We start from the raw sequence: 25,266 nt of genomic DNA on the forward strand, positions 1-25,266 counted from the left end.
GAACATAGTGACAGAATATATTAGTATCCTCGCATTGATATTACAGCTGGCACCAACACCTCCACCAAGCAAAACAGAGAACATTGCCCAACATCGCCAAATGCAAGTGGTGGGGGTTTACAGTCGCCTGAGAGACAGTAAGTTCAGCAGCACTCGATCTGATGACAACAGTAACAGTGAAGGCCACAATGTGACCACCACTGTGCCACCCTTCACTAGGTACAGCTCCAGGAAATGTTCTGTTGACAGTGATGAAAACAAGCTCAACAAGCTGCCATCCACTGCTTCAAGAGGAAAGTCCTGTGATGAAAAGTATCAGGTCTGGAATCTTAATTAAATTTTGAGTTCATCATCAATTTTTCCTCTCTGCAGACAGACATCTTGAGCCTCAGATATTTCAGACCACCCGAAGATGGAAGCCTTAAGATTGAAATGAAAAAGTGTTTTTGGTGATAATTCTAATAAAGAAACTGTCATATATGACAGAAAATTCGACATACCAAACTGCAGTAAAGAGTATGGTTTTCTGGCTTGTAACACCATACAGTTTTAAAAAAGCTACATGGCGGTATAATCCAGAAGACTGTACTCTTCATACTCACTGCCATGATAACCTCAAATCTAACATAAATAACAGAGTTTTGTTGGTTAGTGCCATTAAATTATGAATATTTTATGATGTAATCATTTTATCACATTTCTTCAATTCTGAAAGATTATATAAATAAAAATCTCTTACTTTCCAAACGTCTAGAACTATTCAAAATTTCAAGATATTACTGGTGTTGTTCCTCCACTTCCCAACTTTATATGGTCACCACGATTGTATTGTTGGCTGCATAAGTTGAAAAGTACTGAGAAAATGAGATGAAAAATAGTATGATGTTCCTATCAAGTCTCATAGAAATCAGCTGTTTTTTGTCTGTACTATTGATAGTAAAATTGTATCATCTGACAGATATGCAGCCCACTAATACAGTTTCCAAGAAGGAACTTGGCTTCTACTAGTTTCTAAACAGAACTATCCATCTTTCAAGTATCAAATATCCACTCTACTTGTCCTACAGAAGGAGACACCACCTCTTCCAACTGCAGAGATGCACCAACGAGTCCCAACTTCATCATCAACAGTGTCTGCTCCAAACCCAATTGTTTCACACACAGGTAGAAGTGAATTCAAACATCATCTCACCTACATGCCTGAAAAAATTTCCCCATCCTCCATATCTTCAACCATGAAACCTCGACCTCCATCCTTATTTCTTCCAACAGTTCGGAAATCGACAGACAGTCTGGTAACTACCTCCAATACTGGAATTGGAGGAAACACTCGAAAGAGACCAGCACCACGGTCAACATCTAGCTTCAGGAGGAGTGTGGAGCATGCCATGGGTGACAATTGGATAGCGCCCACCACTAATTCTGTTAGTATCAAGCAGTGATATTATCATATTTCAAATAGAAAAGTAGAGCATTAAATTAAAGAGAATCATAAATATGTGCTCCAATTAAAATTATATTTTTTTCAAATTACTTGGAGTAAATCATTGAGTAAAGTGAATGTCTGCAGGCAAGGGTAACTGGAGTTCAGTGTCAAGATTTTTCTCTTCTTAACGTCATCCAGACCGAATCTGGGGCTATTTATCAGGGGGTAAAACGGCCGGGGCGTGAAGCTGACCATTCACCTTCAAGTAGTGCCAAAGTCAAGAATACGTGAATCTATACATCCACTTCCCCTATATGTCTTTATGGCGTAGTGCTTAGTTAATTAAGTACATGGGCTACTTTACCTAATACTACATAGACCTGAATAAACATTACATAAACATTAAATATAAACAATACTGAAAAATGTTTCAAATAAAATTTTGAAGTCTGAATGGGGTTTATATCTCTTTTTATATAAAAATTCTCTGTGTGCGAACAAAATAGATGGAGCAAATATCCATGGTGGAGAAACTTATATCAACAAATGCACAAGTTATATAAGTGTCCCAAATGAAAATTTTGAATAGTATGCAATTTTGGAGAAGCCAGAAGAATTTACACAAAACAGTGAGAATATCCATATTAACATAAAAATTTCAGCTGAAGATAGTTTAGTATGCCACATAATTCTCTGGTCAAACCACAGTTTGATGATTAGTACCCTGAATTACTAAAATGAGGTAGAGTCTGGAATGTCAATGGCTGCATGGTCATAACTAAATGAATGGAGTTACATACACTAATCTAAAACATGAAAATAGCCACACTCTGAGCAATAAATGGATGGATTGTCTAAAAGGACAAGTCAGCAAAATGGATGCACACACACTAGAAACAAGAATAATTACATAAAGTCATAAACAAATTGCTTAAAAAGGGAAATTAAACTAAAAAATTTGGTACATGACAATGATGATTTACATGTGAATTCCTTCTAGTACTGCAGACAAATGGAAAAGTTCCTTTAGCAAACCACTGAATATTCATGTAACTGCTGAATTTAGAGTACCTTGGATATATGCTACTGAAATGTTAGACCCAGAATCCAGCTTTAAGAAAGATAAGATTACCACTAAGTAATTGAAACATTATAAAATTTCTTAGTTCAGTTTAGCTTCTCAGTCTTCCTTCATAATATGTCATTAGTAAGGTCAAAGGAGCTCAAAAGGATATGGAATTGATTAGGCCATATCAGCTTCTGGTCTATGGTGGTATTAATTTGCTGAATAAAACTGTAAATAGCAAGAACACTAAAACAGAACCTGGCAAACAACTAGTGTAACACTTGGTACCAAATTTCATTAAAATCCATTGCAACATGATGGGCATGTTTACAGGTGTCTGTGGTGACCTCACAGTCTTCACTAGCCAGCATTCCCCGGTTCAGCTCACGGTACAGGAGTGAGCTGCTGCGAGCAACAGGCCATGGTCTGCGGGGCACCACCGCCCCTGTATATGTGCCCACTGTTCCAACAGTCAGCACCACCAGCACCACTGTGCAGAGCATGTTTTCTGTAAGTCTAAACCACCCTACAGCACAGTGGTATAGCTGGCTGAAAGTCACATATTGACATGGTGTATGTCACGTCCAATAAAGGAAAGTTTTGTCTCAAGCAATAGGAATCAATTATTGTCCTGTTACATACTTGTTTCGTTGGTTTGCATCAATATACAGGGGCTGTTGGCTACTCACAATCGGTAACTTCACAGTACACTTTGTAACTCTGAGCAGTAGATCATTCTTGAGAACAGAGTATAACATTATGTTAGCCTTGTTACTCTCTTATAAAGAATGGGAATGTAACGGATTCACACCTCATATAGTATTGGGTTTAACAATTTTCAGTGTAACACATTGCTTACCATGTTCAACTTATCAGAAATAGGAATTTAAATCTCATCATTTTATGAATCTTCCCACCAGAGTCAGTGACAATGCTAATAATGACCGAATTTCAGACATTTCTAATAGAAGGATCAGTTTTTGAGATTTCCATGGCAATATTGTTTATCAGTTACAAGCTCAGTTGCAGCAATGGCTTATTATGGAAGAAATTTTTCAAAGAGGAAGAATGTATAGTGTCTATTTATAGCATAACAGTCAAGATCCAGAACAAGTGGAGCATGCAAGCACACACATTCACAAGCATGTACACTCACGCACACACGCAGACACAAGACAATTAGTGATGGACTTTCAAACAAAGAAGCTGAGAACTTGAGTGTTGAACTCTGTTAGAATGCAGCCATCCAAGAAAATAACTTTTTTATTTATTTAATTAATAGCATATTTTCAATCTACTCTTGATAATATGGAGTAATAAGTAAATTTGTTCTAAGTAAGTGTCTTGAGTAAAGAAGTCATCCACTGATGATACTCTGCTATTGTGGTAATGGAATTTAATCTCTGTGTTTTATTTTCCCAACATTAGTAACTTATGAAACCAGTCAGTTACAGACTATTGTAAGTGGCTAGACATCAAAACTTATATTCCTTTCTTTGATCTCTGACCTAGTTTGTCTCTCTTAAATATCAAGCAAAGGATTCCTATTTTATCTGGAGTGTTGACTCTTTCCATGGGTCCACAATGCAGAGAAAATCATCAAAATGGAAAAAGAAAATGTTGGTTTCAAGCAAAAGAAGGAAAGGAGAGAAGGCAAAAAGTAAACATGATAACTAAGAACAGAAAAGAGAGATGGTGTATGTGTGTGTGTTTGGGGGGGGTGAATACACACTCGTATGTTTTATAGCTACATCAACTTCCATGGTTATTTGCACCTATATGCAGCATCAGACAAAAGTAATGCACACAAACTGGTCTAATGTGGATCCCTTTAGTTTCACTCTTAAGATAAGGACAGGAAATATTAAAATTCCTTCCATAACCACTGAGTGCTGCAGCTTTTCATATTGACTGAGAGCATGCAAACATCTATGAAAAGAAATTACTTAAATTGTTAAACTTTTAGTAACCCATTTGAATAGTGTATGTGCATTTAATGTTACTAAAGATGCATGTGGAAACGATTAAGATTCTTGCTTCATTCAATCAACCCTTCCCTAGTTTGTCAAGTCCTAGGAAAGAAATAGTAAAAGTGTATTTTACTACACAATATTAGTATCATTTTGTACGTGTACAACTGGCACTGCAAACAAATGCACATTTGATCAAGTGGAATCATTCATGTTCGTGAACCCACCCACAAGAATGAAATACAATCAACTCTTGATTATCCGGGGGCAGATTAACCGGTTTGTGGCTTAACCGGTGCTACTGAGGCTTTTTTAGGCTTATATGTTGTTTAATATTCATTTACTTTTGTTTCACATGGCGAGTTGTAACACTATTTTCGCACTAGTGTGAACCGAGCTCTGCATTCTTTGGTCCCGTTGTGCTAACACAATGTTCTAGGGTAAGGGTGAAAGAACGCAAAGATTTGTGGAAAGTCTGAAGGACATATACAGCGTCCCAGTTAGTATCTTTGTATTGATCTTCATGTGCGTTAGCAAAATGTCAGGGTGTAAAAGGAAGCGTGTTGTATTAAGTATTCAACAGAAAAAGGAAAATGCCGCAAAAAAGTAAACGACAATATTAAATTTTTTTTAAGTGTTAAGTGTGAATATTCATAAATATGTTGGATGTTGTTGAAGACTGTGATTGAAATAACTAATTCATACTTCAGTGTAATGTAAAAAAAAAGCATTAAATAGGCCATGAGATGACATAAAAATGAGGTTGAATAAATTTAAATACAGGTAGGCCTATAGTATTATGAAGGTACAGTATTACAGTACTACTTTTAATAAAATTTGTCTTAACCGGGTTTTCAATTAATCGTGATTTCCATCCCGACCATTTTCCCGGATAATCGAGAGTTGACTGTATTATTTCTGAATGCATGCCATCACATATTGCATAAGCCAAACAAAACCACTTGGTAGACGTTAGTTATTTCACACATTGTCACATTTACAAGTTGCAAACCATAGCAGAGCTCTGAACTTCTTATTGTGACTGATGCATTTTAGTGAATATATATTGTGGGAACATCCCACATATTATCACGCATTTCTGCAATGCTCGCTATTCAGCTCACTTTTCACCATCATGTGCACTTCCAATCACGTCGGGGTCACCAATGTGAAATGTCATATGAAGAGACAACCACTAGTTGAACTGTCCTATAGGATTCATTGCAGCTGCACAGTATACACAGAGGGATAATAACAATAGTGAACTGTAACTGTCCAAGTCCAAGTCACATTGCGACTGACGATCAGTCAGTCAGTAAGTCTTATTACCTTTAACAGTTACGGTCTGGTTTTTGTGGGGCGCCCTCTCTGACGAGACGATGGGATGAACCAATGTGGGATTCGTTGATATTAATGATTTTCATTTATATAATTTAGATATAAATATTTATGGATTTTGGGCTGCTACTTTTTAGCCTACTTTCCTTTATTAATGAGAGAGACTAAGCTTATGATATCACCATGCTATCTGCCTTTGAGTCCCCCTTTGGAACAAATACATAGAATTTCACAAAACTGTTATCTTAATGTCATGCTTCTTAATCTCCTATGATTAACAATACCAACATAACAGCAATGCAGACCTGTGTTGTGGGAGCAACATAACAGCATAATGTGATGTATGGTAATAGACCTTGGAAAAAGACCTTTTATTATGCAGCTTTTGTAGAATGTAAAATAATATCACAGCAGCCATGTAAAAGTTTTGATTTCCAACTCCATGGCAATGATTAATGAACTAACTGGAGCTGGGCATGTAAAATATTTTATGGAGGTAGGTGATAAACATAATTACCAGTTACATTTGAAATGCTGTTTGTAAGTTATAGTTACAAACATGGTAACAATGAGAAACTTTGAGATCCAGCTTCTTTTTCCCCCTTGGCACTACAGCCCCAGTGGGCCTAGCCCTACCTCCATGAACTTCTCCGTTCACTTCGGTTTTTCTAGATCTTACACATTCAGTAGGACTCCTTGGGCTGGTGATCAGCTTGTCGCAAGGCCTCTACCTGCACACAAACACAGAAAAGCACACTCACGCAAACTAAATATCCATGCCCTGAGTGGGATTCGAACCCATGATCCCGGTTTCCAAGCGAGCAAAGACAGTACAAGCCGAGATCCAGCTTTTGGCAACTTAAAATCATGAAGAACTCTAGTATAATCATATGATGGTCACATCCTTTCCTTCTTCACGTATCTTCCCGTTGTCCCAAATAAATCAACTACAAGTTGCTGTTAGTGCTTTCCACAGCTTCTTGAGAAAAGTAATAATGTCCTTAATTCTTCAATTGTTAAATTTATTTATGTTCCATAAATCCAGATACAGGTAGACACCATAGGATATGGAACAAGTCAAATACAATATAAATACAATAACATCTGTACAATAACAGTCTAAAAAAATAATATTACAAATTACATAAATATAAGTTAAATGTACTTATGCATCCAATTTGAGCCTCTTAACAGGGATAATGTTGATGAGTACATTGCTAATAAGTAATAAGTTTATAAATTATGTAGATACAAGTTAATTATACCTGTGCCTCACAATTTGAGCCTTTTGTCAAAAACTGTCAATAAGTACATCATTAAAGGTTGTATAATATTTAAATAAAAGTAAAAGCAAGCAAGCAATCTCCATTCATACATTCATAGATCCAAAGATCCCCATAAGGGAGACTTGTGAATACAGTAAAATACAGTCAAAGATGGCAAGCCGGATGATAACATAGATAAAAATATATTCTTCCAATGAGTATAAATTAATTACTAATATACAATTATTTTTTCTCATTGGCTATTATTTATTTATTCATTCATTCCTTTCTTCATTTACACTCGTCGAGCCTTACTTGGTTGGTAAAATAAACAGTGTAACAAAACAGATTATGTGGCTTGCCTGGGTACAATTAGACAAACACATATTTTTCAGACAACTGATGTGCAATGTGTGTGTGACTTCAAGCATGCGTGAAACTATCAATGAACAACACTGCAATAATCAAGTATGAAATATACTGCCATTCATTAAGCATGTAATGGACCAGGATCTTTAATCAATATAGTAGTTAAAATATTCCTCCAGTGAGTATAATGAATTTAGGAGTAGAAATCATTTTAAAGCAAATTTAAATTGTTTAATATCATGAGCTATGTTCTTTATGCTAGGAGGGAGGCTGTTAAAAACCTTCAAGAAAGAAGGCTTCTGGGATGTGGCGTGTGTATATATTGTGTTAACCGACGTTTCGGAGGAAGGTATCGCCTCCATCTTCGGGGTAGATCCACAGAATTCTCAACCGTCGTCCAAGCATCAGTCGGCCTGACGATAAACCAGACTAAGTTGCCTTCCTGCCCTATGTCAGGACTATATTCAACTGAATCAGCAGAGTGCTGTCCTGGCACATCAAATCAGTGGGCCTGCCTCCAAAGAAATTATCTAGTTTCCTCTGGCTGGTCAAAGATAGCCTGGATCTAAGAACACTGGGTGTATACAGAATTCCCTGCGAGTGCAGCAAGGTCTATATTGGGCAGATGGGCCATTCCATGGACATGAGGTTGAAGGAGCATAAGTGGCACATCCGTCTCAAACAGCCGGACAAGTCAGGTGTGGCTGAACACAACATCGATTTGGGACACCCCATTCAGCTTCAGAATACCTCCATGCTCGCCACCAAGACCTGATATATGGATCGCATCATTAAGGAGGCCATTAAGATTGAACTCCATCCCAACGATATGAACAGAGAGGTGGGGTTTTGTCTCAGTAAGTTATGGAAGCCTCTCATCTGTTCCCTCAAGGAACCTCTGGGACATGACGCCAGATCCAATTGGCCACACAGGTCCATGCTCGATTTGTATCGCAGCCCCTTAATTTCAAGGTTAATGCCCTCCTATTAACTTTGCCTTTCTCGCCCTGACACGATTTCTATACCTGCTCGGGTATGCAACCTGTTGGCCCACCTCCTCAAACCCTTCCCTCCTCTCTACTGATTTCCCATGTAACCCCTCTCCCCCCTTCTCATCCTACTCTTATACAGTTCTACTCAACGTTACTCTGTGACCACTTGCTCACTCGCTTGTGGAGTTTCTTCTTTTTTCTTCTACCTTGAAGATGGAGGCGATACATTCCTCCAAAACGTCGTTAACACAATATGTACACGGTGCCACATCCCAGAAGACTGCTTTCTTCATAGTCACCACCATGAAAACCACAAATCTTACATGTTAAAAACCTTGATACCAAAATGGTATGTTCCTTTTTGGAAAGCAGACAGAGTAATGTTAAATTTTGAAGGGTATTTCCACACACTTTGCTTGATTCACTATAGACTACTGAAGCCAAGGTTACCCCACAAATGTCAAGGCCATTCATCATTTAGTCACGAAAGTCATAACATTTTTCTTGTAATTACCGAATTGGGACAGACACCTGGGATTTTTTAGATAAATTTTCTTCATAATGGGACTGCAGAGCTTGGCAGTAATGTCTTTCTAGCCTCACAAGTTGGTGCATATATCACATCATTATTAACAAAATTTGTATGTTTAATGTATTTTTCTGGTAGATTATATGTGATAATTCTCAACCCATTTCATTCCATACTGACAAATGCAGGATATTAAAAATTGTACTTGGTTTTGAATAACAGTAGCATGGATGATTGATCACAAGATAGTTGATGATGTTTATATTTTACCTAACTTATTTAGATTTACTGATAGGATGTTAAAGTATAGTAAATGTGTTGTAGTTTGGCATTGTATCTTTTCTTCACAATGTCTCTTTGCAAAATCCCAATATAACATTACTCTAAAATTCTCTGGAGAATCTCTTTAATAGAAAGTAACATTAGATTTTTTCTCTGTTCTCTGAAGGCTATCGGGAAAATGGTATCCTTCCTTGGCTTCATCTGATCAGAACATCATTCCCCCCAGGCAAACCAGTTGTGATGTGAAGATGGCAGGCTGGAGACAAGATGCCACAAGTGCCAGTCTATATCCTTTACTTTACTTCTTAGTGCCTGTTAGACTGTTTGAACAGAGACCTGTGATATTAGGTTAGATATAGCAGAAATTGTAGTAATGGCTGTCAGAAGAGAGGCAAACAGACTGGTTTCTTTATACATGATTCCCTCTTTTTACACTTAATAGATATCTTATAGTTCTGTATCTGAAAGTTTTAATAAAATGGTTTGGTATTTATTAGAAATATTATATCTACTTAATGTGACTAAACCAAGCTGTTCTGAGCACAAAGCCAGGAGCAAGGCATGAGAACCTATTTCTGAGCCTTCAGAGACAGAATGAATCTTCCAGTGGGTATGCCCAAATATGTGATATGAGTGTGCATGTTGGGTGTAAGAGACCTAGATTTTAATGTAGAAAAACATATGAAATGAAAGATGAAAAAAATAGTATATTTATAAAAATATAATGTGTATTATACTATATTGTATATAAAAACACTAGCATAAAAAACATAAGTGTCTGAAAGTCTGAATTTGACTTCCTTTAATACTTAGCATTGTAAAAACAAAATTCTATAAAAGTGATCACTGTCAAAGTCCAATGAAAATACAGCTAGAATTGACAAAAATATGAACTTCTTTGAATAATCATTGAGTCTTCATCCATCAACAGACACAATTCACATGCTCAAACGTAAATACAGGAAGCATTTCTTGCAGAAATATTGATTTTTTTTTCTATCTGCTCTGTGCATAGCTAGAATCTTAATCTTTTCCCATGTTCTGAAGAACGTTTATCTGGATATATTCCTGGCACTGCCATGATTTTCTATTAGCTTGAGCAGTCTGGGAGGCAGGATATTGGTCTTACTGTTCTTGCACAAGTTCTTATACAAGAGTTCTCAAAAACTGTCTTCTTGATCTAGCACTGTTCTGATTTATGTATATGACAAACGCATTTATTTCAACTATGTTCAACATGACACAAAACACGATTATAGGACACTGGTGGTTATCTCTTACAGCACTGTAAGAAGCATACATTTTGTCAATTGTCTACGTAAGTTATAAAATGTGACTACTTCAGTCATGTGTTTGTATCCAGAAGCTGAATATATTTTGTCATCATAATGCAAGGTTGAAATGGGAAGCACAGTTTTCCTTTCTTTGGCATGTATGAGACAAGGAAGTACTGCTTCTTGAAGTCAAACATGCTTGAATCTATTTTACATCCTCTTGCATCGACAAACTGTGTGGGGGAGTTGCCTTTTGTTATTCCATATTGTCCAATGATGGGTACGGCAGTGAATTTTTGTAACTATTTCTTACAGCTCTGTAACTTACTGGAGTACAAGTTAATAAATGCCAAATTTTGCCCTTCACCATATACCCATGCACAAAGTCATTCAATAGCGTTTCCAGGGCTGTTACTTTATTCAAATGATCTAGGTAGTTTCTTGCCAACATAAACTTAAGTTTAAGTATAGAAAACACACAAATCTAGTAATGCAGTTACTGTGTCATAAAATATTTCATGGGCTTGCTGGGAATTCATTGCTTGGAAGAACACCTTTGCCTGAAACTTTCCAACATCTTGTCTACTGCAGCACACTGGATGTACTGGCTGGTTATTTTATACCAATTTTTAAAAAAGTTACATGCATAATAGTTAACTCGTCAGTATACGTTTCTTCCTCACTTCTTTCATAGTCATGAGGTCTCAAATGGTGTAATAAATCTCTCTTAAGGCATTACAACACAGAATAGCTCAATGCCCATTCCACCTCTAGCTCAAAAATTATTCATGTTCATATATGCATTACTACTGTGAGATACAATAGGTCAGTTAAAGCTTTTATCTCAATTTTCCTGTCAATTTTTCATCTCTTTCACTTGAGTATATTTTCTTTAACTCTGTAACTCCCCTTTTGGTGGGAGGGGGAAATACAGAAAACTCCAGAGTTTAAACTTGAAATCCCTGTTTCCTGTTCTGGCATGTATGGTATTTCTAGGGGAAATTTTCAAGCCTAGCACCATTTTAATCTAGTTTTTCTTCATTATGCAGCTGACATTTTGAACTCGTTCTTTGTGTACATTAGTGACTCTGTCTATCTAAATTTATTTAGATTTGTCTGAAAGCTTTTCTTTCTGCTTGGAGATGTAACATCATAAAATTTGCCTCAGAATCTTCTCCTTAATTTTCACTTTTTACACGAACTCTCATTTAAATGTGTAACTCTAGTATGCCACCTGGACACAAGAAGTAATACAACTAACTGCATGTTTAATGCTGTAAAAGGGATTTGAGGGTATGGACAACAGGCATATAACATATGATCTTGCCTCATGGTAAATGGTTAGAAATTTATTAGGGCAATGATGAAGAGGAACTGTAGCGTGTGCAGGGTTTGGCCTTTAGAATACTCCACAAATCTCAACATGTATAGTATGAACTGACATAAGTAGGATATGTTCTCCCACCAGATTGGCCAAATAATTTGCAGCAGGCTCTTGCATAATTTCCACGTATTTCTTTATGTGCACAATCATGGCTTAGGGCATTATATAAGAGAAGATGTACTTCCAGTGATCAGCTGGGCTTAATATCCTTCACTCACCTTTTATACCTGGAAGATGGATAGTCATATTCCAGGAATGAGTCCAGATATTATTATGTAGGGGTCCTTTCCATCATTTAATTGTTGTACCGTTTCCTAGATAAAAATTATTAATCCTTATTTCTGCTTCATCTTCAAAGACCTCTTTAGAATTCTTTTCTTCTTTAGTATTAACATTTTCTTACCTTTTCTCCACTATGTCTTCCTCTTCATCTGAATCCTAATCATCAGCGTCTCAGTATGAGCTTGGTCAGTAGCTGAAGAACTGTGCAATTGTTGCAAGAATCTGTTCTCTCCATATTTTTTACAACTAATAATGAATACAAAATACAGCAGACTTCTATTTATCCAGGGTGGATGGAATATGGATTTCTCTGAATTATCAGAAAACCCAGATAGTCAATAAAAGGGATATGTAACTAAACTGTGAATTGGATTTCATAAAATGACACAAACATTTATACATATGTTGTACTTGAATGCTACTGGTAGCAACATAAGTGTGGTTTCTGAGAAGCTCCTTTGCTTTTTCTACATGTTCTACAAATCAAACAAAGGAAGCCTGCTCAAGTGTCCAAGTACAGTATGCGCCAAAAAATCAGTACTGAAACTCGCACATCTCAAACGTGAATGTGTGTTTGTCGATGGGGCATAGCTCCAGCTGCACGTGTTCCCAGTAGTGAAAAGGTAGTTGTGTTGTGCAGTTGTTGGAAATGGGTCTCTCGACGGAGGAAAAAGTATTCATAGTTGAGTATTATTTCCGTTCATACGGAAGTGGATGACAGACAACTCGCTTCCTTCGTTTTGAGCGGCCAGATGTTATTGTCCAGGAACTGCTACATAGTACACGTGTGACGATATGGTGTCCCGTCTCAGCACATGGTATTAGGCCCCTATTTCATTGAGGATGAGGAGGGCAATGCTCTTACCGTCATCCAAGAACGCTACAGGGACATGGTGAGTGGACCATTTCTTCAGGATTTAGAAGATCTTGTCGTGTAAAGGGCCTTCACATGAATAGATAGTGGTATCAACAGGACGTCTTTTCATTTCAGTACTGTATATTTTGGCGCATACTGTATTTATTCAACTGTGAAACAGTACTCCGTTCATCTTGCACTTATTCTTTAAAAAGCACCTGAAGTTTATCTTCTGACACTGTACACACTAGTCAGTTTTCTAAATGAAGTCCCCAGATAATTTGCCCCCACTTGACTGGGGGTGTACCGTATACCACAAAACAAACAATAAATTTCAGAAGACATTTGATAGTTATGCAAAAATAGATTTGAAATATACCTTTCCCAAAAAAAATGACACAAATGGGCGCAGCAGGTACAATGGACCCGAAAGTGGAAATATGAATTTAATAATCATGTGTCATATGCTGAGGACATTAAATGCTGCTGCTAGCTGGCTTTTGTAAGAGTACTGGAGAGACAGAGGAAAGAAAAGGGGGGAAAAATACTTTGATATAAGGAAACTTGTTTTGTCTTGGTCTCATAGTCCCATTGTAACTACTGGAAGGCTCTGTTACTGTATCAGCACACGTGTTTTCAGGTAATTACTAATTTCCACCATAGAATAAATTAGGTAGCTGTGTCACCTTCTGAGGTGTGAGCAACACTGTCATCAGGGTACTCAATTTTATATTGTAATGGATCTTCCATTTATGATAGCCATGTGGATTTCTGCATAAAATAATGCTTTACATGTTAAAAATTTCAAGCATGATAAATGTGCACAAGACTGAGATTATATTTGATAAACATAATCACAATATATATTAGTCTACGTTATGCACAGAAGTGGCTCACTAAATTGTATGATTATGTTATAATTCTTGCTAGCCACATCATATAGATTAAAGAATTTTTTAAGAAATTGGGCATTTTACATTTTGATATATTGGGTTTTTGGACTTTATCCATCATCCTGTCAGTGTGTTATACACCATCGTCAGAATCGTATTGTAATTACACATTTTCCCATGCATATCATTTTCGCTTCAGGCAAAACCCTTTCACTTGTTGAGCATACATGTGTAACAGTGACACTCCAATCTTGTGTTTTGAAAGAGCCCAGTTTGAATCTGAGCCCAGTTACTGATTAACATGGCTTTTTCATGGTCTTTCTCAGACTTTTCAAATTAATAGTAGGATAGTTGGCCTATCTTGAAATAGGATGTGTCTGCCTCTTTACAAATCCATACCTACTCACTAATTTCCTTCCTATCTCATTTCATACTATAAATCTCTACATCTGAAACAGTTGTTGAAGAACCTAAGAATCACTTAAATTCAGTTCATTTGATTTTGTGTCTGCAAGATGAAAATTTCATGATTTCTTTTGGAATTCTTCAGGTTAACAATTCAAAGTTCAGTATGCTAAACATATCTTGTATGTTCAGAACAGAGTACAATAACATGATAGGCCCTTTAATACAGAACTGAATTGTTGGATTAAGAGCTTGTTCAAACTAAGAGAGCACATAAGTAAATATTTCTGAAGTTCCACATTTGGGGATCCATTCATATGAATCTTTATTCACATTAGTTGATTCATCTATTGTTTAAAGTACTGACTGCAGTGTAGTGGCTGGAAATGATGAATTGAGTGCAAGAGTGGTCTGATTTGCAAATGTACTTATTATTTTGGCAAGAACTTAGAAATTATATAATTATTCAGTTATATAAAATTATGGTTAACAAATTAGTCATTGACATTTAGGTTTGTTTAAAAAATCATGCACTATCTTTGATCTGTCCATTTCTGTCTTTGAATTGCAGCCAGTAGTAAAATAATTTTGTTCAAACTGGATGCATTTTGATGAAACAGGTATACACAATTTGGAAACTTGTCAGACAAACTGTGTTATGTTCCACAGTGATCCATCAGTGTTGTCACTTGAATTTAATGAAAATGTTTGCCTCTCTGTTCAATTTCTGAAAATTTCCAAGATTCTGATTAAATTCTGTACTAAAAGTTTCCTAGCATTTTAGATTTTTGTTGATGTTAATCCATCAGTTTTGCCAACAGACAAAGATACAGATTCCACTATTACACCATTCACTTCCTAAACCAGAATTCTGATGAAATACCTATATAGTTAACAAACACTGACGCAGTCAAATACTATTTCAAGTCATGTCTGTCATTACTAATATATGGAAATGAATATACTATTTTCATGAAAGTATCCATTTTTAATTGTATTCTTTTCTAGCTTTGTCTATTACAACTTGAACTTTTATGGTTTTCCTCATTTTGTATAAGTCGTTACATCATTCTTACAATAAGGACGACTTTTTTTTCCTCTTGCCTTACACTTTTGTATTTTGATTTTGAATTCATAAAAGGGGCCTGAGTATATAATCATAATGTAGTATTCTGATTCACACCTACTTTTCCATGAATGCCTGGAATATGCAATTATAGTAGAATATGAGGCCTGGAGGAGAAATTTAAATGCCACTTACTTCAAATTTTGAGTGAGAGGGACTTCAGAATGTTCTTTACACTAAAATTCTGTTACAACTATTCTTCCTTTAGTTCTCTTCAGTCTCAATGTTCTATCTCCTCCATTTATTGAAAGTGCTGCTAAACACAACTGTTTCTCAATGAAAACTGACATTTTCTATTATCATGTCTTAATAGATGTAAATGCCTAATTTCATCAGATTTTTCTGAATTTGATTTGCTTCATTCTGGTCCATCACATTAACAATATTATAACAATATTATACACCTATTTGGTTTATAAATTCTAACTTAACTAACAAAAATAAAAAATTTTAATATATCAAGACAGCCCCTGTAGTTGTAAAAACTCTGGATTTTGTATCCGTTTGTGTATTTCAACATTGTATGTATATTTTAACACTCAGAACATCTATTATAATAGTAGTTTCCAAACTGTATTGATGTTCCTCTGATGATGGTCTCTAAGGACCGAAACATGTAAGGGCATGAAGAATTGAAATAAGAAAAATCTTCACCAGTCACGCTGGACAAAACTGTTTTATCTTTTTTTAGATTTTTCTCTTTATCCATCATTATTACAGAACACATTTCCAGTCCTATGAATATTCCATAGCACAGAGCAAAAGTTAATGCAAGTTCATAAGGATAACCCTACAAATGAGGGGACCCTCCGCTTTTGGATCACACTTGTTGAAACCTATTCATAATAATTAATTTATCTACATGCACACAACATGAGCAAACGGTCAAAAGACTTTTATTTTTGTAACAGTTATATGAAACTTCATAAAGAAGTTAAGAGTTTTGTGGCCCTGAAATCCACATGGTTTGTGCCATCTCTGTACAATATGTATGTTCATTGTGTGTCTTCAGTATAGCATGAAAGAATTATTAATCTCCATTAAGAAATAAATATGGAGATATAATATGAATAATGTTATATATTAAAAGCTAAGTGTTTTGTTGCATGTAAAGAAAATTATCAGTAGTAAGAAAAAACTTGTATCAAAGAACGTGAAAGGAATTAGGCGTGAAAGTCAGCTATGATATGTGGACTTTTATTTGTAATTTATCATCTATGTCAGCCTCAAAGGGAAAAGTGGCTTACAAACCGAAAACTCATATTATTGTCATAATTTTTGTAACATACATAAGTTACATTGTATTTCTCCTCATTTGGTGTCATAATCATCTAACAACCTAACCTGTCTCAGTTTCCTGTCATTCTTCCAAGGGTGTTTATAATTTAATAAAACTGGATATAACTACAGTGTCTGTGTCATTTCTGTGCCGCATTTTTAGTGATACCTTGTAGTAGTGATGTGAGATGTAAAAGAGACAAGAAATTAAAATCCTGAGATCTGCAAGAAGGGAATTCATTTGCACACAGATTTTATTCTGCATGCATTTTGATGCTGCAAGCCATAACATATTTGAAATTATGTATACCTATGTTAATTCAGGCATACTGTTTGCAACAGAGAACGATTTTTAGGGAGGTAGGGGATGTCTCAAATAAAGTTGTACATCTTAATGAAACATATATTTTATGAGAATACATATATTGGAAGAAACCATAGAAAAGATGTGATAACAGCACTACTTCTGGCAGTCAGCTATTTGTAAGGAAGAGGTAATTTTACTTCTTGCTCTAATATTCATTAGCATTGCTTTCTGGCCACAAAATGCATTTGTGGATTTCTCCCTGTTTTCAGAATAACCAGTGACAGATCTTCCACAGTCAGATATAAACTTGCTTTTCTATCAAATTTTCTGTGCATTTTCATGGAGATAGGCAATTACTACATAACAATATACAGCTAAGTTTAGCCTTTTAATCCTTTGCTATGTCACTGACACTCACTTTATCCTGGTATCCTCAGACCACTTACTTTAAGTGTCCTTCGTACAGTATGTGTTAGTATCTCATGCACTGTAAGTGATGTTCATGTGACGAAGGCTTAAAAGGTTAATTATGGAATTCCTAACATCTCTCATCACAAGTTGTTTCATGAGCACTTGTATCACATTATCACTATGCACAGCACTGGGTGAAGGAACTCTTCCATGAATCTGTCTTTTCTCCTTGCAGGACACACCTCCTGATGCACTGAATCTTCTGGATGTCACCGAGTCAAGAACACCATCTAGCTGGAAACATACCATCACATCCCAATCTATCTCCCACACTTTATCACCAAACAAAGCTTCCACACACACTTCAAATTCTCATAATGCTAAACAAGCTCTAGAGTCCAAAACTTCTGTCAGTAGTCATAAGTCCTCTGTGTTGTCAGTTTCTGTGCAACAGTCCATTACTGGAGGTGCCACAGTGAAACATTCAGACAGCAGGAGAAAGTCCACAACCCAAGAGTCCAATCCTCTTGCTAATAGTTCTCCCTCTCTTGACAGATGGAATCTACAGACAAATTTAAAGAATTCTGAGATGAATTCTGCACAGTCAACAAGAGACTTTCCAAACACAGACATACCTACTGCAAAGGATATAATTAAAAACACAGAGACAATGGACTTCAATGGTGTTCCTAACAAACTGAAAGCTACTACCAGATCAAGGCAGAATCTCCTGACTAATTCATCCAAAATTACATTGAAAGAAACTCAGAATATACAAAGGGAAAGTTTCCCAGTCACAATACCATCAAACTTGAAGACCAATATCACTACCATAATAAATAAGTCAGCTGCAACTGAATTTAATCTTAAACCAGATAAAATTATAACATCATCTGCAGCAGTCACCTCAGTACTAACCAAAGAGAATCCTTCAGACACACAAAAATACAGTGACTTTACTACTGAAGTAGCCTTGATAGTAGACCAAAAATCAAAAAATACCATACAGTCCCAAAAGAAATCTCTTGGAAACAATTTTCTTTTACAAAATTTCCATGATATAATTATCCCATCAACTACTAAATCCCCTCCAATGAAGACCATAAAGACTGTCTTTTCTGACCCAGCTGTGACAGAGAACATGCCAGTGCAGTTTGCAGTGAAGTCGACTCCCCCACCTAAGGGGAGAGTGGGCAGCACCACATCCAGAGTTGTCAGAGTACGAGATGTCAAAAGTTCCCTGCAGCCAGCTGCAACTACTGTATCGACCATTAGTGACAGAACCATCTCCCAGAGCAGAGTTCAGGCTCGGGCAGCCACTGAGGTACCAATCAGTTTCACGACCACAGACCTTCCTATTACAACCACTGATCTAATTGTAAATGATATATTCACATCAGACTTACCAACTACAATATTTGAAACTCTAAACTTGCAAACTACAACTTTGTCAACCACAGATGCACTAAGTATGACTGAGCCAAGTTTTGATTTGTCAGCCACAACTGAACTTCCAACAATTGCTCCAAGGACAACCATTTCAAAAACCACAAATATTCCAGAAATTTCACCTATTCCAACCACAACTCTTCCAGTAACCACAACCTCTGAAACAGTTTCGACTATTCCAACCACAGATACTCCAGCAACCACAACCATTCCAACCACTACAATCTTTCCAGTAACCCAAACCATGCCAATACCCACAACTACCCCTACTACAACAGCATCTCCAAGCACTCCTCATCCACAAGTCACAACTATCAGTATAATAACGTTACAAGATGCAGACAGTAATGTCCGACCACTTTCTGTCACACAGACAACCCCAACTGCAGTCCCTCGAGTGTTCACAACAACACTACGTACCCCGGCTCCATATGTTATATTTGGCATCTACCCCAATGGAACAGTGTTCAGGAAACTTCCTAACTCAGACTTCAAAGAACAGGTACATGAAAATGAAATAGCTCGACGAAACCCATTTTATCCTGACCAGCGTTATTTCAGCACTACCCCTTCTGCACCAGCACAGTCTGTAGATAGTAATGAAATTACACTGCAAGCACCAAGCTTTGATGATGGCTTCAATGCTGTAAGGAACCAAATTCAGGATGAAGATGCACAAGTAAGGCTACAATGAGCTTCTGTATTTGTAGTGGTGATTGGGATGGCTTGTAATTAAGACACTGCAGTCATTTACTTTTCAAACAAATACAGTGCAAGACCGAAATAACATGGCTCATCATTCATTTGTATTTGTATTTATTGTAGGTTCAAGAGATCCAAAGATGGATATAGAATGTCATAAAATAATATAGAGCATAGAATACATACATAAATATTACATAACTAGACAGTACAATGAATACAGCAATAATAAAAATTATCTATTTAGACATTGATCCACAGTATAAAATGTATGAGTATTCAAGAAATGCCTTAATACAACCATAAATTTTTAAAATTATTAGATGTGTTCTTGATCTCTATGGGCAATTTATTGAATATTTTTATACCCGCATAATAAATTCCTTTTTGATAAATAGTTAAATTAGCTTGAGGTAAATATGGAAGCACAATAGATCACTGTAGGTTGTGGTGTGCAAGGGCCCCCTCATACATTCAGTGAGGTAAATACGAAAATGTCCTAGCATCAGTGCATCCCAGGAAAAAAAGCGTTGCTGTTCTTATGTGGGTGTAAAGTTATTATACATGTTTCAGAAAGTGAGAGCAAAAGCAAGAGAATAGAATCCCTTGTGTTACATATTTTCAGAATGTCTGAAAACCCTTAGATCACTGCTCATTCATCACATGTACCATTTTTTCTGCCAATATATACTATTCTTCTTGCAACTCTGAGCAATGTGTAAAAAAAGTCAGGATACGTTCTGCATTCATTTGTGGAACTTTCAGATGATTATAATTCTTGAAAGCTCTCTTCTGCTTATGAAGGTAAGTGACTTAATGATACTTAGGGAAANTAAGTAATGCATGTAGAAAGCAATAACTTTGACACATGTCTTGTTGTGTTATGTACATATAAAACACAGTCATTTAACTTGAGGGATGAACATAAATTACAAATGTTTGAAAACAAAGTGGTCAGGAAAATATTTGAACCTACAAAGTAACACATAAATGAGTGAATTTAAGACATCACATAATGAGAAATATTACATAGGTCACCTAGTACTGTCAGTAGAGGAAATCAAGGAGACTACAGTGAATTAGGAGTGCAGCTATGTTGGGAAAGACAAGGACTGCATAAAGAATTTTGGTGGTTATGTCTCCTGTAAAATGGCCACCAAGAAGAAAATTGGAATGGTGCTATTAAAATGGATTGTACTGTATTGTATTTATTAGCATTCATCGATCCATTCAGGTACATGACCATTGGATATAGAAATTGTCAGCAGATTACATTGATATTTCCATAAGTTTGTCTTAACATAAAATAAATAAAAATTAAAATATATATAAGACACTAATGCATGCCACTAAAATACAAGGCTATAATTACTGGGATACCCCAAGGTAAAATTTATTATTCCTATCAAGATACTCTTCAACTGAATAAAAAGTTTTCTATAAGAAATTTTCTCAATTTATGTTTAAATTTATTAATATGATGTGCAACTTGCTTGATATTGGGGGTAGAGAGCTAAATAAGGTAATATCGGAATAATATACTCCGTTTTGAACTTTAATTAGACTTACTAAAGGTACATGAAAGTCCAATTTGTGGCAGGTATTTTCTTTTATGCAAGGCAGTATTTATTGTAAAAGAATCCTTATATTGGGATATAGTGGGAGTGAAGAGCTAAAATTCCAAGTTTATTAAACATTTCCCTTCAGGAATCCCTTGCTTTGGCTTTCATGATAATTCTTACACTTCATTTCTGGGTATGAAAATAGATCTACTGTGTGGCGAATTACCCCAAGACATGATACCATAATTTAACAATGAATGAACATAGGAGAAGTAGATCTGTTTCAGGATTTTCAGTTCTAATACAGGTCTGAGGGAAGGAACCATGTAGCCTAACGAATTTAACTTTGAATTTAAATAATCAATATGTTTTTTCCATGTTAATGAAGAGTCTATTATAATACCTAAAAGTTTAATGGAGTTAGTAGAGTTAATTTTAGGAAAACTGATTGCGAAGATTGGTTGTAGATGCGACTGACTCAAGATCACGTTCACTGATGAGCTTTGATGGTAGTGGTGTTTAGTCCTCAGGTTTTGTTACCACAGTCTTAGTTAACACGTACGTATTACATTTTTAAAAGCAAAATCCTGTTTAATGCGTGCATATAGTGTAAGATGCAGGCTGTGAAATTCAGCAATCATATGTAATTTGTAAAATAATACCAGACTCAAAGATTGGTTATCCTGTCTATTTTTTCGGTTTTTCTTGGGGACTCTAGGCAAATACCAGAACTGAATTTTAACTAAGCGAAAATCACTTCCTTATACACCCTTCCAAATTCATTATTTACAGGGCACCCTATCTTTCAGTGCTACATAATATGTACAGTTCACAAATTAATAAGCAAGTCGCATTACTCACAGATTGTTCAGGTCATCAATTCTTCTTCTTTACTGGCACTACAACCCTGTGTGCCTCTCAGTCTCCTCCACGGTTTTGTAAGATTAATTTTTTCCTGGGAGGCTCATTAGACCCATGATCAACCTCCAACCTGGAGGAGCAGGGACTTCTCTTCATCTGACCCCTACCCTTTGACCTCTCTAGCATGGGTGACTCTACCAGGAGCTTATGCTTCTGCTGGTATAGCTCTGTGGGACATGGGAGTATGCTAACCTCCTCTTCACAATAAGGCAGTAATTCTCAAGGAGGCCTGTCCTCTAATATCTGTTATTTCGGACTTGCAGTGTATTTTAAGTTCAATTGGTGGCAAAGTAAATATGATAGATAAGTAGTGGATTAGAAAGGTCTTTGATTCATTAGATTGGAAGCAACTTAATTCCCAATGTGACACAAGACACAAACATCCAATATTTCTATTTTAATTGATGTGATGTGCTACATCAAATTGGGTAACAGCTGATTTAACTACAGCTTCATATAGGAGAGTCTGGTAGATATAATAATATTCTGACCCGCTTTAAAATTAAAATATTCCAGAGATGATACATGTAATGATACTCTGGTTGCAGCACTTCAGCTTCAGTCCTTTATGGACTACATGTAGCTGCATAATAGTGCTTCTCTTAAAATGTACACCTACTAAACACAGCTTATAGATGCGGAAATTAACCACCTGTAGAAGACATTTAGACATGATGAGCACAGCAACTCTGGCATCATCGTGTGCAGGTATCGAACACAGATGGAGAAGCTGGAGGTTGTAGCAATGATATTGTCTCAACAAGCTGTCTCAAAAAAATCAGCAGGCTTTTCACCAAATACAACATTAAGGCATCCTATGTTTTTACGAAGAAAAATATTCTTATGCTTAGCTTTATTGATGACCAACTAGACTTAAAGATAGCAGGTGTACATTTCATATCATGTGAGAGTGGCAAGGTGCATGTTGGATAGATAGGCAGATCCACCAAGACCAACTGTAAGGAACACACAAGACACAAATGCCTGGGTGAGCCAGAGAAGTCTGCTGTGCTGGAGCACAAATTTGAAACATGACAAAATATAAATTTAGCAGCAACTGTATATGAGGTAAGGCAACAGGATATATGAACCACTTGATAAAGGAGGCTGTATATGAGTATATAAGGCAACATCCCAGAACATTTAACAGAGGAAGAGGTTTCAACCTCAATCAGTCCAGGTACTGAGTGACTAATATGATTAAACAGTTCAGATGTACACCAGTCTCTTGACAAGATAAAACCAAGCAAACTCATGACTCAGCCCACTAACCCCTACTGGCTCATCCTCATGGGCTGTGGGTTGGTATATATATGGAACAGTTTGGACCACAAGTCACATAATATCTTAGTGATCATAACAGAGAAACGTTGGCCATTTTTGATCAGCTGACATCTCTGATAGTCCAAGAATATTTAATCAAATTAGCTGGCATGGAAGTTTCGGATCTTAAGTATCTTATTTCCCCTTACCTCCTGTTAGTAGCACAAAACTTAGACCTCCTAGCTGGGCTGATCACTTCACTGTTTTGGAGATGATTTCTTTGTCTCCTTCTGCCTCCTCCTTTTCCAAATTAGGTCCCCTGATCTGTTCCCAGTCAGAATTAATCTGAAATTGTAAATCATACAGACAGTTGGTAGACTCCTTGCATCGAGGGTCAACTCACTGCAAGACCTCCACCTGTACAGGACAACATAAACACAGAAAAAATACATATACCTATGCCTCAAGTGAGATATGAACCCATGATCCCAGGGTTCAAGCAGATAGAGACACTTTGGGCCTTAGACCAAATGGCCACTTTGATCAACAGAGATGATTTATATTTTGTGTATGACACAGATTTCATTCTTCTGTGGAAGTTAGGATTCTATCATCAGCATAGGATCTAATGACCTCAGTATTAATGTAACAGATTTGATCAGTGCATTGCCAGGCAACAGCTCTAAAAATATAGACCAATATGCAACAATAGATGAGGCTGTTTTTTCTATGTAATCTGCGCTGAGCAGTGGTGGAACTGGGTTATGCAACCCAGGCACCGGCTCGGTAAATACATTTCTGCATATCAGGCCGTGCTATGAAAGCAGTGATGTTAGCAACAGTAGAGACTGTTTTTTCCAAGGGGTCTTTGCAGAGTACTTAGAAGGGAGTGACAGAATTTGTTCAGGGCCGTTATGAGGGAGACGTAAGCTGGAGGAATGTGTAATAGATGAGCTTCACTTGAGTTCCAAAGTTCCAAGGGAACAGCAACGTGGCCAAAAGAATAATTAGAAGACTTAGTGTGTGACATTACATGTGCTGCAGTACATTAGTGGAGTGATTGTAAATTGTGTAAATGAGCAATAGTGTAATAATTAATTGTAGCTATTACTTTTCGGTGGCTAATAAATTCAATTACCAACCCAAAACCGCATCTTAGTCACTGATACATGTAAGAGTATTATGTAATTTATCTAGTAGTTTACTGATTGCTCTGTATCTTTGGCACTGATTATCTGTTGGGCTATGATCCACTTCAGCCAATATAGAATGTAAGGCATCTGCAATTTCTTCCGCAGAGTCAGTATCAATATCCAGGATCATGTAACATTTCTGTCATTTACTGCTACATGTACCAGAATTTGTCAAATAAAAAATAGTTCTACCATCAATGGATGAACTACTGTCAAGTTCTTTATATATGAAGCATATAATGAAATGTTGTCGTGAACTTCAGCACAGTTCTTCTCTAGTTCTCTAGTTCTTCTCAGTGCAAGTTCAAACTTGCACTGGTGCTCTTTTGTAGCATGATGTACAATAGTAAAGGTTCTTAAGAGCCTGTTTCCAAGATCCAAAAGTAAATACGAATTAATGGTAGCCTGCAGGTCTTATGAGGTGGAGTCAGTATTACAAACATTAAGTCCTTTTCATTTCATGTTCCCTCACTAACCTGAGGGCTGGCCTAGATGGAATGTTGTACAGTAATATCATATGCAAAATCTAAATAATGCAAATGCATAACTTAACTACATGCATCTTGTCCCATCACAGCATATAATGTGTATGTAAAAAATATGTATTCCATCAAATGCGACTTGTTTCATAATACAGAAGGCTCTCCAATCACTGGACATACAAAATTACATTTGAACTTTGAGTTGTTTTAGGTTTGTCTGAAATAACACCCAAGACTAGAC

At 36.4% G+C, this 25,266-nt stretch overlaps 1 protein-coding gene across 1 annotated transcript in view; it reads left to right on the forward strand.

The window, feature by feature from the left end:
• Window positions 1-25,266, forward strand: part of LOC111872517 (uncharacterized threonine-rich GPI-anchored glycoprotein PJ4664.02) — a 106,078-nt gene that overhangs the window by 63,836 nt on the left and 16,976 nt on the right. Inside the window, exons 9-12 of the mRNA XM_033754736.1 lie at window positions 47-319; window positions 1,068-1,424; window positions 2,826-3,002; window positions 17,689-19,581. Coding sequence (XP_033610627.1) covers window positions 47-319; window positions 1,068-1,424; window positions 2,826-3,002; window positions 17,689-19,581 — 2,700 coding nt within the window. The remainder of the gene's footprint in view (window positions 1-46; window positions 320-1,067; window positions 1,425-2,825; window positions 3,003-17,688; window positions 19,582-25,266) is intronic.

This window comes from Cryptotermes secundus, unplaced genomic scaffold, assembly GCF_002891405.2.
Source record: "Cryptotermes secundus unplaced genomic scaffold, Csec_1.0 scaffold537, whole genome shotgun sequence".
Classification (NCBI taxonomy): Eukaryota; Metazoa; Arthropoda; class Insecta; order Blattodea; family Kalotermitidae; genus Cryptotermes; species Cryptotermes secundus.